The sequence below is a fragment of the Callorhinus ursinus genome, unplaced genomic scaffold (genome assembly GCF_003265705.2).
Source record: "Callorhinus ursinus isolate GAN/ISIS: 27379988/994484 unplaced genomic scaffold, GSC_fseal_2.0 scaffold16, whole genome shotgun sequence".
NCBI lineage: Eukaryota > Metazoa > Chordata > Mammalia > Carnivora > Otariidae > Callorhinus > Callorhinus ursinus.
In genome coordinates this window covers 28,504,298-28,519,572 of record NW_027397078.1, presented here as the reverse complement: position 1 = coordinate 28,519,572, position 15,275 = coordinate 28,504,298, and the positions used below count along the sequence as shown (strand labels likewise).

The 15,275-nt window shown below is 44.4% G+C and overlaps 1 protein-coding gene and 1 long non-coding RNA gene across 5 annotated transcripts in view; one reads left to right on the top strand and one right to left on the bottom strand.

Moving 5' to 3' along the window:
- Nucleotides 1-4,446, bottom strand: part of MAP3K15 (mitogen-activated protein kinase kinase kinase 15) — a 118,439-nt gene extending 113,993 nt beyond the window's left edge. For all 4 annotated transcript variants that reach the window (XR_012381051.1, XM_073902014.1, XM_025857355.2 and 1 more), the window contains exon 1: nt 3,889-4,446. Coding sequence is in view for 3 of the 4 variants with exons in the window: in XM_073902014.1 (XP_073758115.1) it covers nt 3,889-4,246 (358 nt within the window). In the remaining variant the exon portion in view is untranslated. The remainder of the gene's footprint in view (nt 1-3,888) is intronic.
- Nucleotides 3,603-5,303, top strand: LOC112812561 (uncharacterized). The gene is made up of 3 exons (XR_003205321.2): nt 3,603-3,728; nt 4,628-4,729; nt 4,879-5,303. It is a non-coding gene; the product is annotated as an uncharacterized lncRNA (long non-coding RNA).
- Nucleotides 5,304-15,275: the final 9,972 nt, after the last annotated feature.

Sequence of the window (15,275 nt, the reverse complement as noted above, 5' to 3'; positions counted from 1 at the left end):
CTCATCTGGAGACTAAAGCCCTGGCCTTGGTCTTTTTGAATGGATGTTCAGGAAGTGCAAGGATTTCCTCCCGTAGGTGGCAATAGCTCACCACCTGTAAAATCACCAAGAACATAAGAAAAAGACCTCGGAAGCAGGGCCCCAGGGCCAGGAAAGTAGCATCCAAAGGAGGTTCAGAGAGGAGCAAAGATAGGCAGAGCCAGACCCAACAGCAACAGAGAACTTGCGCCCCAGGGCAGGTAGGGACAAGGCTTGATCAAAGGGGCGGTTCTTGTCATTGGACCCGTTACTAGCTAAGGCAAGAAGGCCGCGAATTAGCACGCAGCTGGAGGCCCTAACTTAGATTGGTCATTAACCACCCAACTGGAGAGTAAACGGGCATCAATGATAACGGTGCGTTCCTTGGAAATAACTGTATTGTATTCTACTGCACCAGACCTCTGTTTAAGATTTGATACTACAGTAAGCATATTCAACTATAGTGTCCGAGAAAACAGAATTTCCATCTCAGAATGTGTGGGAAAGCACGAGCCAGAGTTACACAGATTTCCTTCCCGCAGGAAGTCTCAGTTTTTGCTGTGTTCCCGAGCACCAAGCTCCAAGAGACACAGCACGCACTCGGGAAGCGGAACAGGCTGTTTGGTGTACATACACTCCGCACACACAGTAAGTGATCGCAAGTCATGACTATGAATTCTGTTCAAGTAGATACAAGGGTATTTAAACAAAAGGAATCAAGGCACATCCAGAAAAAGGGGTTTCTTCTAGAAAAAGAAAAAAAGAGAAGACCTGTCTTGTTTTCCAAGCACTAGAAGTAACCAAGGGATTGAACCTCACTGAATTTAACAGTTCTACTGAATTCCAGACTCTCATCTTTGAAGACGGAGGACAGATGCTTAAAAAGCAAAACAAAAGCTAGTCCTTCTGCAGACCAAAGGCACACAGGGACCTCTGCTAAAAGTGACCACCTCTGCTAAAAGTGAACAAAATGTCCCTCAAAAAAAATTAAACATGAAATCACCATATGACGCAATTCCCCAGGTGGGCATATACACCAGAAAGTGAAAGAGACTTGAGCAGGTATTCAGACACCCATGGTCATTACAACGTTATCTACAATAGCCTGAAGGTAGAAACGACCCAAATGCCCCATCTGCAGATGCCAGGGCGAACACTGGTGTATTCATTAGCCTTCAAGGACACTCCGCTACACGCCACAGCGCAAATGAACCTCGAGGACATTGTGTTAAGCGAAATAAGCCAGATACAAAAAAGACAAAGACTGTATGATCACAGTTATATGAAATTTCTGGGACAGGCAAATTCACGGAGACAGAAAGTAGAACAGTGGTTATCAGGGGCTAAGGGGAGGAAGAAGTGACAAGTTACTGTTGAAGGGGTGCAGAATTTTTGGGCTTATGAAAAAGTTCTGCAGGGGGATGGTGGTGTTGGTTGCACAAGAGTGTGAATGTACTTAATGCCAATGAAATGCATAAAGATGTTTAAATGGCAGATTTTAGGTTACAAATATTTTCGGATTTCCTTTTCAAGTGCTTGTGGCCGTGTTCTTTCACCAGCGTCACTGGTCCTCACTCAGGCTGAAGGCCCGCCTGTGGCTTTCTTGCACCCGCACCGAACCACCCAGGCACCGGCGACCCCGAACCTCTCCTCCAGACCCACACAGGACCATGGAAAACTGCACAAGGCGGGGGAAAACACACTCCAGCCAGCTTTGCCTCGCTAGGGGTACGAGAGACCGGAAGTACACTTCACACCTACCAGGCTCCCTAAAATACCTCTGGGGACAGCTCAATGGGTCCTCTCCCCCCCGCCCCCGTTTTCTAGAACAGCACAGTCCAGTGGGACCTTCTGTGAGGAAGAGCACGCTCTCTTCACTGTGCCTGCTGAGCCCTTGAAATACAGCTGGTGCCAATAACGGACTAACTTCTTGTATTTAAACGGACTTCCTTGTGAACTGCCCCCTGTGGCTAGGGGCCACCGTGTTGGACAGCATGCTTCCAGAACTTGTACAAAGGAGCCGAAGTGACAGATTTGGTTTTCTGTGTGGTTTTTGTTGCTGTTCTGTTTTGTTTGGGTGGAGATGCCCAAAGTCCGTGAGTGGTAAAGATCAGGAGAGGTTGGGGGGGGGAACCCTCTGTTTAGTCCATAAACCCACTACTGGACTTGCATATGTCTTCGGTCAAACCCATGCAAAGAATTTATTAGTTATAATGACGTACCGAGAAATGATTCAGTCAAGACCAAGCCAAGGTCAACCAAAGGAGGTACACGATGCAGAAAATTCTAGGCAATCTGGACCCAGAGCAAGAAAAGGTGAGGTGCCTGTTGTGTAGCTCTGGAATCAAAAGCCCAAGATTTCTGACTGGACTTTCACACCAAACCAGAAGGGGTCCAGTTAGTAGATGAAGGCTTGTTACACACACACACACACACACACACACACACACACACACACACACACACCCGAGTAGAGCCATGGCACACCCGTCTTCAGAGCTGGCACCAGCAGGCAAGAGGCTACAACTGTGCAGCACAGCAAGGGACGTTTAACCTTCCAGAGAAGAGTCTTTTCAAACTCTAATTTCGGAAGCGGATGAATAGAGGTCAAGAAAACCGAGTGGTTCTGGGTGAAGTGGGCTCCCGAGGAACTTTTCTAAAAAGACGTAGCACTGAGGAGTACACTCCGAGTGGTCAGAAATGTCAAGAGAGTGTTTTCAACGGGCTCAGCTGCCACTTTATTTGAACAAGCCTGACACCCCGCCCCCCTTCCAGGTGGGGAGCATTTGCTCTGCAGAAAACAGATCCCTGTTGCCTCTGAGAATGGAGAACAATACACCTAGTTTACCACTTCCGCGTCGGGTGGCCAGGGTCTCAAACTCCCCCTGCACCTTCTCACATGCTTTTAGGCTTAGGGTGGGCACTGTTACCACCTCTTGAGCAATGGAGAAACCAAGGCACAAACCAGGTAATTACCGTCCCACGTACAAGGCTTATTAATGTCATCCAAGTGCCAGAGGCTTGTCACATAGATTCTAAAGGTGTGGTAAGGAAAAACATCCAAGCAGCAATCCATTCCACACCTGGAGAAACTTGCCAACCAAAAAGTATTGATTTTAAGACTGGATTCTTACCACAAGCTTATCACAGTGAGCTTGGAGCTCTAGTATCCCATTCCAGCAAGGAAAGACACCCGGAACCCCCCCCCCCCCCCCAAATGCTTCTGCATTACGGGATAAAACAGATCTGTCACACTGGTGGTAGAGTACAGCCTCACCATCTCGAAGTGTGTTTGGGGGCAGGAATTAAAGTACCGGAAAGAACACTGGGGCATTTCTAAGAGCCCCTCCCCCTACACGTAGATCCGCACTCCATTGTAGCACAGGGATTCCCACTCTCGGCTGCAAAATGGAATCATCTGGGAAAGCATTCAAAACTCGTGCGGCCTCAGATTGTGGGATCATTCGTCTGGGATACAATCTGGACATGAGTTTTAAAAGTTCCCCAGGTGATTCTAATGTGTAGCTAGGGTTGGGGCCCGCTCACTGCTGTAAGGGACAGGGCCGGAGTGAGGAAGTAAAAGCTGGGTGGGGAGGAGGGCTCCGCATCATCTGGGTTACGGGCTGTTTCTTGGGTCAACTGCTGTTTAAGGGGATCGAAAAATAATGAGCCTAAATGCCAGCGGCGTCCGTTTTCTTATCTGTAAAAAGGTACAATACCACTTACTCTCCCCTCGCGTAAAGGCGGGGCGGGCCGGTGGTGAGAGTCACGGGAGGCTAGGCTGGGGAGGGGCAGGGCCGTGGCGTGGGCCAGGGTCAGGAAAGCGGACAGGGTCGGGTGGGGTGGGGGTGAAGGGGGCATCCGCCTCACCTGCGTCGTAGAAGGCGTCGAGCACAGCTGTCTCCCCGAAGTCGAGCTCCCCGAAGGGCACGGAGATGAACTGGGCGCCCTCGGTCTCGCAGGCCCGCAGCAGGCACTGACGCGCCCCCGCCTCCGGGCCGCCGGCCGGGCCGCCCTGCGGGCTCTCGCTGCTCACATACACTGCCCGCAGAGCCCGTCGCAGCCCGCCCCCGTCCTCGGCCCCGCTCCCGCTCCCCGCGCCCTCGGCCGCCCCGTCGGGCTCCGCCGGCCCCGCCGCGCCCTCGGCTCCCGGCGGCAGCGGAGACGGTGGTAACTCGGCCGCCGCCCCGAGCGCCCCAGCCGGGGGAGTCCCGCCGCGGCTCTCCATGTGGCCGCCCTGCGAGCCCTTCCTGGGTCCCACCTCCGCACGAGCGGCGGGCGGCTGCGGGCCACAAACAGTCCCGGCACCTGTTCCCGGGGCGCGGGCGGGGAGCTGCGGGAGCCAGCGCGCGCCGGTGGCCCCGCGGCGGGCAGGTGAAGGCAGGGCCCCGCGGCCGCAGACGCAAACCGCAGCCCCGCAGCCCCCGAGCGCCCTTTGAAGGCTGGGGCGAGAGAGAGGCGGGAGCTGGGGACGTCAGGGCGAGCGGAGGGCGGGGGGAGGTCTGGGAAGGGCGACGGGGCAGGAGCTGGCCGGACGCCCCCTGCCGCCTCCCCCGGACAGCGCCCGAGGAGGGCGGATTCGTCAATTTCAGGTTTTTGTTTGTTGCAGTCCCTCCAGACTGACCAACTTTAGGAGTCCCGGTTTTTTCCTTCAAAACAATTCGAAGCTTTTCAAGCAGAGTAAAAACTCTTTCAAAGCGCTGGTTTGGAGGTAAATATTCAATTTCAAACTAAATACAGAGGTAGTTTTAACCCAGAATTGAGGGGATAAGATGCTTATTTCAAACGCCTCTGATTTTGATAGATAAATTAATTAAAAGATAAATAAATCGCCTCTGATTTTGCACTCTTTGTCCCCAGTGTCCAAGAGCATGGCCCTCGTGAGCCCAGGTCTGGAGGCTGCTCGTCCTGACTTTCACTGTGACCTTGACAAAGCACCAGAAATAACCAGCAACAAATTTTGTATGCCAGGAAAATAGGCTCCAAGCAGGACGCCTGCCTGACCTATAAAATGCTGTGAACCCAGACGGATCTTTACTCTGGATCTTACCCTCCTTACAATTTTAGGCTCCAATATTAAAATGTAGTATTACCACTGCAGGTAGTACTTTGATTTAAAAAATGGGACATGGGGGCCTGGGTGGGTCAGTAGGTTAAGCGCTACCTTCAGCTCAGGTCATGATCTCAGGGTCCTGGATTGGAGCCCCACCTCGGGCTCCCTGCTCAGCAGGAAGTCTGCTTCTCTCTCTCTCCCTCTGCCCGTACCCCCCACTTGTGTGATCTCTCTCGCTCTCAAATAAATAAAATCTTTTTTAAAAAATGAAAAAAATAAAAGATAGGATGCACCGGATGTTGTCACAAGGTTTTGGGGTTTGGGTTTTTCATTTTTAACACCAGTGTTATTGAGATATAATTCGCAAACCATCCAATTCACCCATTTAAGTGGTTTTTAGTATATTCACAGAGCTGAGCAGCCATCACCACAATGAGTTTTAGAACATTTTCATCACACTCCCCCAAAACCCCAGTATCCAATAGCACTCACTGCCCCTCCCCCAATACCCCTCAGTCCTAGGCAACCACCAATCTACTTTCTGTCTCTATAGATTTGCCTATTCTGGCCATTTCATATATATGGAATCATACAAGGTGTGGACCGAGGATATATATCCAGGAATGGGATATCTGAGTCGTATGAGAACTCCATGCTTAACCTTTGGAGAAACTTCCACTGTTTTCCAAAGTGGCTCCCCCATTTTACATTCCCACCAACAGTATATGAGGGTTCCAATTTCTCCTCACTGTCACCAACACTTATTATTAGCTTTTTGATTAGAGCCATCCTAGTGGGTGTGAAGTGGCACCTCATTGTGATTTTTGATTGGCATTTCCCTTATGACTAATGATTTTGAGCATCTTGTCATGTGCTCATTCACTACTTGTATAACTTCTTTGGAGAAATGTCCATTCAGATCTTTTGTCCATTTTTAAACTGGGTATTTGTCTTTATTATTGAGTTGTAAAAGTTCTTTTTATATTGTGGATGTAAGTCCCTTATCAGATACGTGATTTACAAATATTTTCTCCCATTCTGTGGGTTGTCTTTTCACTTTCCTGATGGTGTCCTTTGCAGCACGTCACAAGCCATTCTGACAAAAGCAGGATAGGACTTACCTTACAAAATCACACTTTGGCTTCTCTGCATGTTTCAGTGGTAATACAGTCCATGCCTCTACCCCACCCCCAAAAGAAAGCAGAAAGTGCCAGTATAAATCTTTGAAGAAATCCTTCCTTAATTCTAGTCCTGGTAGAAATTAGGAACTTCAACAAGTGACATCATTGTATACTCTCTTTTGTGGCCAATGAATGGAAAATGGGCTCTGAGGAGATCTGTAAAAACACACAGACTAGAATCGGGAAGAGGGAAGCTAGGGAAAACTTTCAACACCTCTGTTCTGAGCCTTAAAAAAAATAGGATGGACATGTTCTCCTTGTAGCCTTGTAATGCATAATAATAGTAATTTTCCTAATGTGCCTGTTTATCTGAGATTATTCCAATGACTGGCACAGCCGTCAGGAGGACAAAGATGCCCATTTCCCAATCACTTGCCGGCGTCTTGCTGTTGCCCCCACTTTAATCTTCCCGTGTTCCTTCCAGTTCTCACTGGAGCCCTGCCGACTGAGTGAGACTCACAGGAGTTGTGAATTCTGGCTTGAATAATACCTTCCTCTGAACACGAACCCTGCTGGGTAAAGAACCCAGAATCTGCCTAGCTAACGAGCGCCTTCCCCGCAGTTGGTGCACGCGGTGCACTTTGTCGTTGTCCCCCATAATTTGCACACCTGAAACAAGCCCCAGCCCCTTCTCCTGATGTCCTTCCCGCCTCCCACGCCCAGCCACACTGCGAAAATGACAAACTGCTGGATTAGTCTCTTCTGTTTAGTTGAACAGTTGTTCAGTTCTTACCCCTGCCTTGTCCCTTACTAAGCGCCTGTCATTTGGGCTAGAACAGTGGAATGAATACAGTGGAAGCACCGTAGTCAAAAAAGTAAGAATAAATCTAGGCATTTTTCTCATCTCCTTTATTTTATTTTAGGCTGGTTATGCATAGCAATTGTAGTCAAGCTAGTTAGCTCTTGGACTCATTCAATGTTGTAAAAAACATTCTAGTTACCATATGAGTGGCAGTTTCATTACTTTTGTCATCGTATCCAAGAATCAAGAGCAAATAGTGACACAAGACAAACAACCATGTTGCATAATAGTATATGTATTTGTTGGGAAAACTTTAACATATATAGTAATTCAATAAAGATTTGTTGAGCACCTAGTATGTGTCAGGCACTGTCCTTGGTGCTGAGGATAGCATAGTGAACAACACAGCCAGAGTCCCTGCTGTCATGTTAGATACGGATACGGAGACGTAGATATAGATATGGCTGTAGACAGATATACTTTTGTGTAGATGCTATAAATGTTGTATGGACATAGATTGTTGTAATCTACCATACAAGAAAAGCAAATAGGATGGATGAAACTCACAAGTAATATTAAGCACAGATTGTATGTAAAATATTGTCTTGTAAAATATAGGTGAAACTCATAGGATGTTTTAAGTATACGTAATGAGTAAGCAAGAAACTTGTGAGAAAAAGGTAGACTTCATAAGGTATATCAAAAATTTAAGTTCTTTTCCTCTAAGACATGCTACAGATGCAACATATGATGGAACAAACAAGAGTGTTATTTACAGATAAATAGGGATGGAAAAACCAAGTCATTCGGTATGAGCATACAATCTCTGGCCTAACAGTTACATCCCCTCAAATTTACCCCCCCATGGGTGACACCCAGTACAGTCTCATTCTCGTCCCACATGTACCCTCTATCTTCTTGAACATATGGACTATAGTTATAATAACTGTTTCAATGCCTTTGTCTACTAATACTGTCATCTGTTTTATTCCTGGATCTGTTTCTAGTGATTTTTCTCATTGTGGGTCATATTTTCCTTTCCTTTTTTTTTTTTTTGCATGCCTGGTAATTTTTTATTAGATGCCATGCATTGCAAATTTTACTTTAATGGTACTGCACACTTTTGTATTCCTATAAATATCTTGAGCTTTATTGTAGGAGAGAGTTAAGTTACTTGGAAACAGCTTGACTCTTCTGAGGATTGCTTTTGAGCTTCAAGTGGGATCAGAGCAGCCTTTAGGCTAAGGCTAATTAATGCCCTCTAGAGGCAATAACCCTCTGAGTACTCTACCTGATGTCCTATGAATTATGATGTTTCCCATTCCGGTCAGTGGACACAGAAGCTATTCCGGTCCTCTGGGACCTCCAAGGATTGTTCCCTCAAATCCATTCAGGTGGTTCTTTCCTGAGCCTCACGGGGTTTCTTCACACATAGGTGGTGGTCAGTACTCTGCTGAAGATTCCAGATCTACACATCTCTGGAACTCTATATGCAGCCATCTCCTCTCCAGTACTCAAACTGTAGCATCCTTGGCCTTCCAGCTCCATCTAGTCAGTTCAGGATGATAACCAGGCTCCTCGTGGGTTCCCTTTCTCTGTTCCCCAGCCTGGAATCTCTCTCAAGGCAGTAAGCTGGGGAAATTGTAGGGCTCACCTTGTTTACTTGTTCTTTCTCAAGTGTCTGTCCTGTGTTGTGCTTCTTAAGTGATTTTTGCAACCTTTTCATAAGTCTGAAATTCTTTTAAGATGAAAAGATTTAATAGTTTTAAAATTAAAAGAAAAGCACTTCTCCTCTTGTCTAAGCTTGGTACAGGCTGAGCAAAATTTATGATGTGCAAAGGAGGAGCAGCGTTGGCTTCTTCTCTCTTCTTCCACCTTGCTAGCCATCCCTCTAAGGTGGGGGTGTGTAGTTAGAGGATCTAAGACAACCCCACCGATGGCTCTCTGGTGCTGAGGTCACAATGGTCCAGGGGAAACAACTACCCTTTGCCTCACAACCTCTGGGGGTGCTGGCCACTCCTATCCAGCCCTCTCTCGCTGCCCTCATTTGAGCATTCAGCCAGCCATCTCGACCTCTAGATTTCTGAGGTATGACTCAGACACTTGTCCTCTATGTCCTGAAAACTTCTTGCGACATATGTAGCAAATTCTCTTTGAATCCTTTCCCTAGGCTCATGGTAAGTGATAGGCAGGCTTCCAACACCCCACTGGCAGGGAGGAACTCACCAGCACACCAGTCTCTCTCCAAAAATATTCTTCTAATTTCCAATTCCCTTTTCTGGGAGTGTCCAGCATCACTTAGAAACTAGCATTTCGTTACTGGTGCAAGACCTCCTAGAGCTCTGTTTCTCTGCCATCAACTTTCTGCTACCAATAACATTCCAGATGGTACCTGCTTCATCAGCTTAGGGCCTGGAGGATGATGATAACATGAACCAGAGCAGCCACTTGACTTACAATGGACATTAAACAAAAACTTGAACGAGATCAGAGTGTTAGCTATGCAAATACATATGGGAGGAGCATTTCAGGCAGAGGGAAGAGCCACGGCAAAGGCCCTAAAGCGTCCTGATATGCTCAAGAAACAACAAGGCCAGTATCTCTAGATGTTTAGAATTCCATCATCTTATATTTTCACAGCTCTAGTTTCCAGAAAGTTCTTTCATATATTCAAACGTAATCTTCTCTTGTAACTTTTACCCACTGATTCTAATTTAATTCTTCTCACACATGGCAGCTTTCCAAGTACTGCTCTTAGGTCTTTTTTTTTTTAGGTGATACCCTGCCTCCCAGACTCTTCAGTCCTTCCTCCATGACATGATTTCCAGGCTAGTCACCACCTTGATGATTCTCTTCTAGAAGATTCCCTATTTGTCTCAATTGCTGTTTTGTGTGTGCAAAAGACTTTTTTAAAATGAAATGTTTTTTAGTATTTATTTTATTTTAGTTTTTTAAATTTAATTTTAGTGTTTTTAAAGATTTATTATTTGAGAGAGAGAGAGCCCACGATGGGGGTGGGGGGGAAGGGCAGAGGGAGAGAGAGAATCTTAAGCAGACTCTCCGCTGAGCTCAGACCCAGAGTCAGGGCTCGATCCTGAGATCATGACCTGAGCCAAAATCAAGAGTTAGATGCTTAATGGACTGAACCAAGCAGGTGCCCCTTATTTATTCATTTATTTGGGGGGGAGGAGCAGAGGGAGAGAATCCTCAAGCAGACTCCCTGCTGAGCATAGAGCCCAACGTGGGGCTCGATCCCTGGACCCTGAGATCATAACCTGAACCGAAATAAAGGGCTGGAGGCTCAACTGGCTGAGCCACCCAGGTGCGCCTAAAATTAAACATTTTTATTTTGAGATAATTGTAGGTTCATATGCAATTGTAAGAAATCATACAGAGAGATCTAGCATACACTTTAATCAGTTTTCCCCAGTGGAAACATCCTGTTGAACTACAGTCCACTATCACAACCAAGGTAGTGACACTGGTAGTCAGCATATAGAACAGTTACATCCTATTGCCCTTTGATTCCCACACCCATCTCTCTCCTCACACTCCATACCTAACTACTGGTAACCACTAATCTGTTTTCCATTTCTATAATTTTGTCACTTCAAGAATGTTATATAAATGGAATCATATAGTATGTAACCTTTTAGGATTGTCTTTTTTCATCCAGCTTAATTCCCCTGGGATATATCCAAGATGTTGCACATATCAGTAATCCATTCCATTTATTGCTGAGCACTATTCCATGGTATGGATGTACCACAGTCTCTTTAACCATTTATCCTTTCAAGGACACCTGTGTTGCTTCCCGTTTGGGGCTATTGTGAATAAAAATGCCATGGGCATGCATATATAGGCTTTTATGCGAACATAAGTTTTCATTTCTCTGGAATAAATGCCTAGGAATGCAAATTCTGTGTCCTATGATAGTTGCATGTTTAATTTTTTTTAAGAAACTGCGAAGTTGTTTTCCAGAGTGGCTATACCATTTCATGTCCCCATCAGGGATGCAGGGGTGATCTGGTTTCTCCGCATCCTTACCAGTATTTGGTGTTGTTACTTTTTCATTTTAGCCATTCCGGTAGGTGTGTAGTGATATCTCATTATGGTTTTAGTTTGCATTTTCCCAATGGATAATGATGTTGAGCATCTTTTCATGTGCTTATTTGCCAAGTGTATATCTTATTTGGTGAATATCTGTTCATATCTTGTGCCCATTTTCTAAATGGAATGTTTGATTTTTTACTGTTAAATTTTAAATGTTTTCTTTATATTCTAGATACTAGTCCTTTGCCAGATAGGTGGTTTGCAAATATTTTCCTTCAGTCTGTAGCTTGTCTTTTCATCCTTTTAATGAGGTCTTTCATAGACAGAGCAAGTGTTTTTAATCTTGATAAGGCCCAATTTATCAATTTTTCTATTTATAAATTATGCTTTTAATTCCATGTTAAAAAAAAAACCTCTTTGCCTAGTCATAGGGTCCAAAGATTTCCTCTTATGTTTTTTCCTAAAAGTTTTGTAGTTTTAGGGGCATCTGGGTGGCTCAGTCAGTTAAGCATCCAACTCTTGATCTCAGCTCAGGTCTCAATCTCACATTTGTGAGTTCAAGCCCCACGCTGGCCTCCATGCTGGGCATGGAGTCTACTTAAAAATAATAATTGTAGTAAAAGTTTTGTACCTTTTCATTTTACATTTAAAATCCATTTTTACTTAATTTTTGTATAAGGTGTGAGGTTTAGGTAGAGGTCCATTTTTTTTTGCCTCTTGGATGTTCAATTGCTCCAGTACCATTTTATGAAAAGACTATCTTTCCTTCATTAAATTGCCTTTACCCCTTGGTCAAAAATCAGTTGGGAATATTTGTGTGCATCTATTTCAGGGTTCTCTGTTCTGATCCACTGACCTGTGTGTTTATCCCTCTACCAATCCACACTGTCTTGACTGCTGAAGCTATATACTAAGTGGGGTGAGCGATTCCTCCTTTATTTTTCTTTTCCAAGACTGTTTTAGCTGTATTAGGGCCTGTGCTTTCCCATATAAACTTCAGAATAAGCTTGTCTATGTCCACAAAAAAAACCGTGCTAGGATTCTGATGGGAATTACATAAACATATAGATCAATTTGGAAAGAATTAATGTATTTATTATGTTGACTCTTCCAGTGTATGAATACAGTATTCCCTTCCATTTATTTAGATGACCTTCTAATTTTATAATTTTCAGCATCCACGTTGTGTACATATTAAGTTTATGCCCAAGTATTTAGGTTTTTTTTAGAGTGAATATAGATAGTGTGGTTTGTAATTTCAGGTTCCACATGTTCATTATCAGTATGGAGAAATGCAATTGTTTTTGTGCACTGCATTTCTCTTATTACATGACCTTGCTGAGCTCACTTCAGGAGGTCTGTGAGTTTTTTCCTTGGGATTTTCCATGTAGACAATCATGTAATTTGCAAATAGGGATAGTTTTATTTCTTCTTTCCAAGTTACATGCCTTTTTTTCTTTTTCTTGCCTTGTTGCTATGGCTGGAAGTTGCAGTTCGATGTTGAATAAGAGCACTGAGAGCAGACATCCTTGCCTTGTTCTAATCTTAGAGGGAAAGTATTCAGTCTTTCACCCTAAGTATGATGTTAGCTGTGGGTTTTTTGCAGATACTATTTATCAAGTTTAGGAGGTTTCCCTCTATTTCTAGTTCACTGAGAATCATTATTGTGCATGGGTATTGGATGTTTTTTCAAATGCTCTTTCTACGTCAATTGATATGATCATATGATTTTTTTCTTTAGCCTATTGATATGGTGGCTTACACTGATTTTCCAATGTTGAGTTTGCATACTTGAAATAAAGTCTAGTTGGTTGTGGTATATAACTCTTTGTATACATTTCTGGATTTTACTTCCTAGTACTTTATTAAGAATATTTGCATCTAGGTTGATAAAATATGCTGACCTGCAGTTTTCATTTTCTGGGGTACTGTCTTTTCCTTGTTTTGATATCAGAGTACTACCAGCCTCATAAAATGATTTGGGAGGTGTTCTGTCCTCTTCTTTTTTGGAAGAGATGGTGTAAAATTGGTGTTACTTCTTTAAGTGTTTGGTAGAATTCTCCAGTGAAACCATTTGGATCTGGAGATTTCCTTTCCAGTGTCTTTTAATTACACATTTGATTCTTTTGGTAATGGGTATAGAACTGTTAAGCTTGTCTATTTTATTTTGGTTGAGTTTTGATAGTTTGTGAGTTTGCAGGAATTGGTCCAATTCTTCTAAGATGTTGAACTTAGGTCATGAAGTTGTTCATAGTATTCCCTTCTTATCCTTTTGATGGCTGCAAAATCTGTAGTGGTACCCCCATTTCATTCTCAATTTGGTGATTTATGCCTTCTCTCTTTTTGTCAGTCCTGGTATTTATTCAAGTAAATGTAAACATTCAAGTCTTCCAATGGAGCCCATCAAAGATATTCTTCATTTCTGTTACTTCGTTTTTAATTTCCAGCCATTTGATTTTTTCCTATAGCTTCCATCTCTGCTGATATTTCCTATCTGATTTTGCATGTTGTCTACTTTTTCCACTATAGCCTTTAATATAGTAATTACAGTTATTTTAAATTTTTTCTCCGATACTTCCAATAGCTGTGCCATATGTAAGTGGTTCTGAGGATCATTTTGCCTCTTTAGATTGCTTTTTCTTGCCTTTTGGCATGGCTTGTAGTTTTTTGTTGAAAGCTAGACTTTTATATAAGGCAGCAGATACTGTGCTAAATAAGCCTTTAGTGTAGGAATTTGTGTGATCCTAGCCAGGAATTGGGCTGTGTTGAGGTTTGTTGTTCCTATGGACACCAGAATCTTTTAACTCCTCTAGTCATCTTTGTTGTTCCTCCTCTTGGTTTTGGGGCTTCCCCTTGTGCTGTTCTCCAGAGAAAGCCTGTCTCTTGCAGCTCCCCCTGCTGTAATCCACTGTTACTATTACTGAAGTTTTGTTAGTGTGCTAGTGGGGCATGGGGGTGTGTGGTCTCTAATATTCGAAGCCTTAATTTCAGGGGTATAGTATTCACAAGTGCCTCTGACCATCTTCCGGAGATAGAGCTCCCCCTGGCCAATCTCTTCCCCCAGATGCAATGGGTATCCAACAGTGTTCTCAGTCAACAGCCTTGAGGCCCTTCTCCCTTAAGATTAAATATTTATTTTTTAGGTAAACTGGGGGCTGAGGCTGGGGTTGGGTGGAATTCCGTTCCCCCAGCTGCAATGGTATTTCACCAGTGCCCTCAGACCATGTCCTTCCGGCTGCAGAATAAGCCTTTTGTTCCTTAAGTGAGAAAGGTCTGCGTGGATTTCTCAGTGGCTCTTGAGCCAGCACTTCCAGCCTACACCACGAATTTTCTCTAGATTTCCCTGATCCTCCATGTAAGGGCCACTTGGGGTTCCTGGAGGAAATGCCTGCAAAAGTGTGGGAACCTCTCCCCCTAGGAGCTTCATACTCTCAAGCTATCCCACACTCAGCCTCCAGCAATTTGTTCAGTTTTCTACCTTGATCTTCCTATCCACTTCTATGGCATCTGGTAGCTTCTGTCCCTGGTAAGCAAGTGTCCAGGTTCCATGTCTCACAGAAAGTGTCTATCTCTCTCCAGATTTTGAAAAACCATTTGCTCTGCCAACTCAGTTCTCTAAAATTTCCAGTCTGTCCAGATTTTTTCTTATTGTAAACATGGGAAGGACATCTTGTAGCTCTCTGATCTCTGAGCTGAAACTGGAAGCCCCATTCAATAATATTTGACCTACAAGAATGTTAATTTCATGTGGTTCAACCTAATAGACTATTGCATAGTTTCTGGATAGTGCACCTTGTTGTGACGCAGCCACAATCTAATAGAGATCTCTGGAGAAGATTACTATGGATTATTCTACACACAACTCATTGAGAATGAGATGATCCGGCCTGCCATGACAGTGGTCCTCAAGCTTGAGTGTGCATCAGAATCTCCAGAAGGACTTGTTAAAGCACAGTTTGTTGGGTTCTTCTCCAGAATTTGATTCAGTAGGTCTGGGACAGGGCCCCTGAATTTTCATTTCTACCAAGTTCCTGGTTGGTGTTGCTACTACTGCCCTTCCAGGGACTGCACTCTAAGGACTCATGGCACATCTTGGAGACCCAGGGCTCATCTGCATATCCTCCTCATTCATCACTTTGAGGGCAGATGGCCAGCCCTGAGGGGCAGCAATTAGGTTCTCAAGTGACCTGAGAGAAGTGTCAAAAGCAGTGTCAGGAATATGCTCACC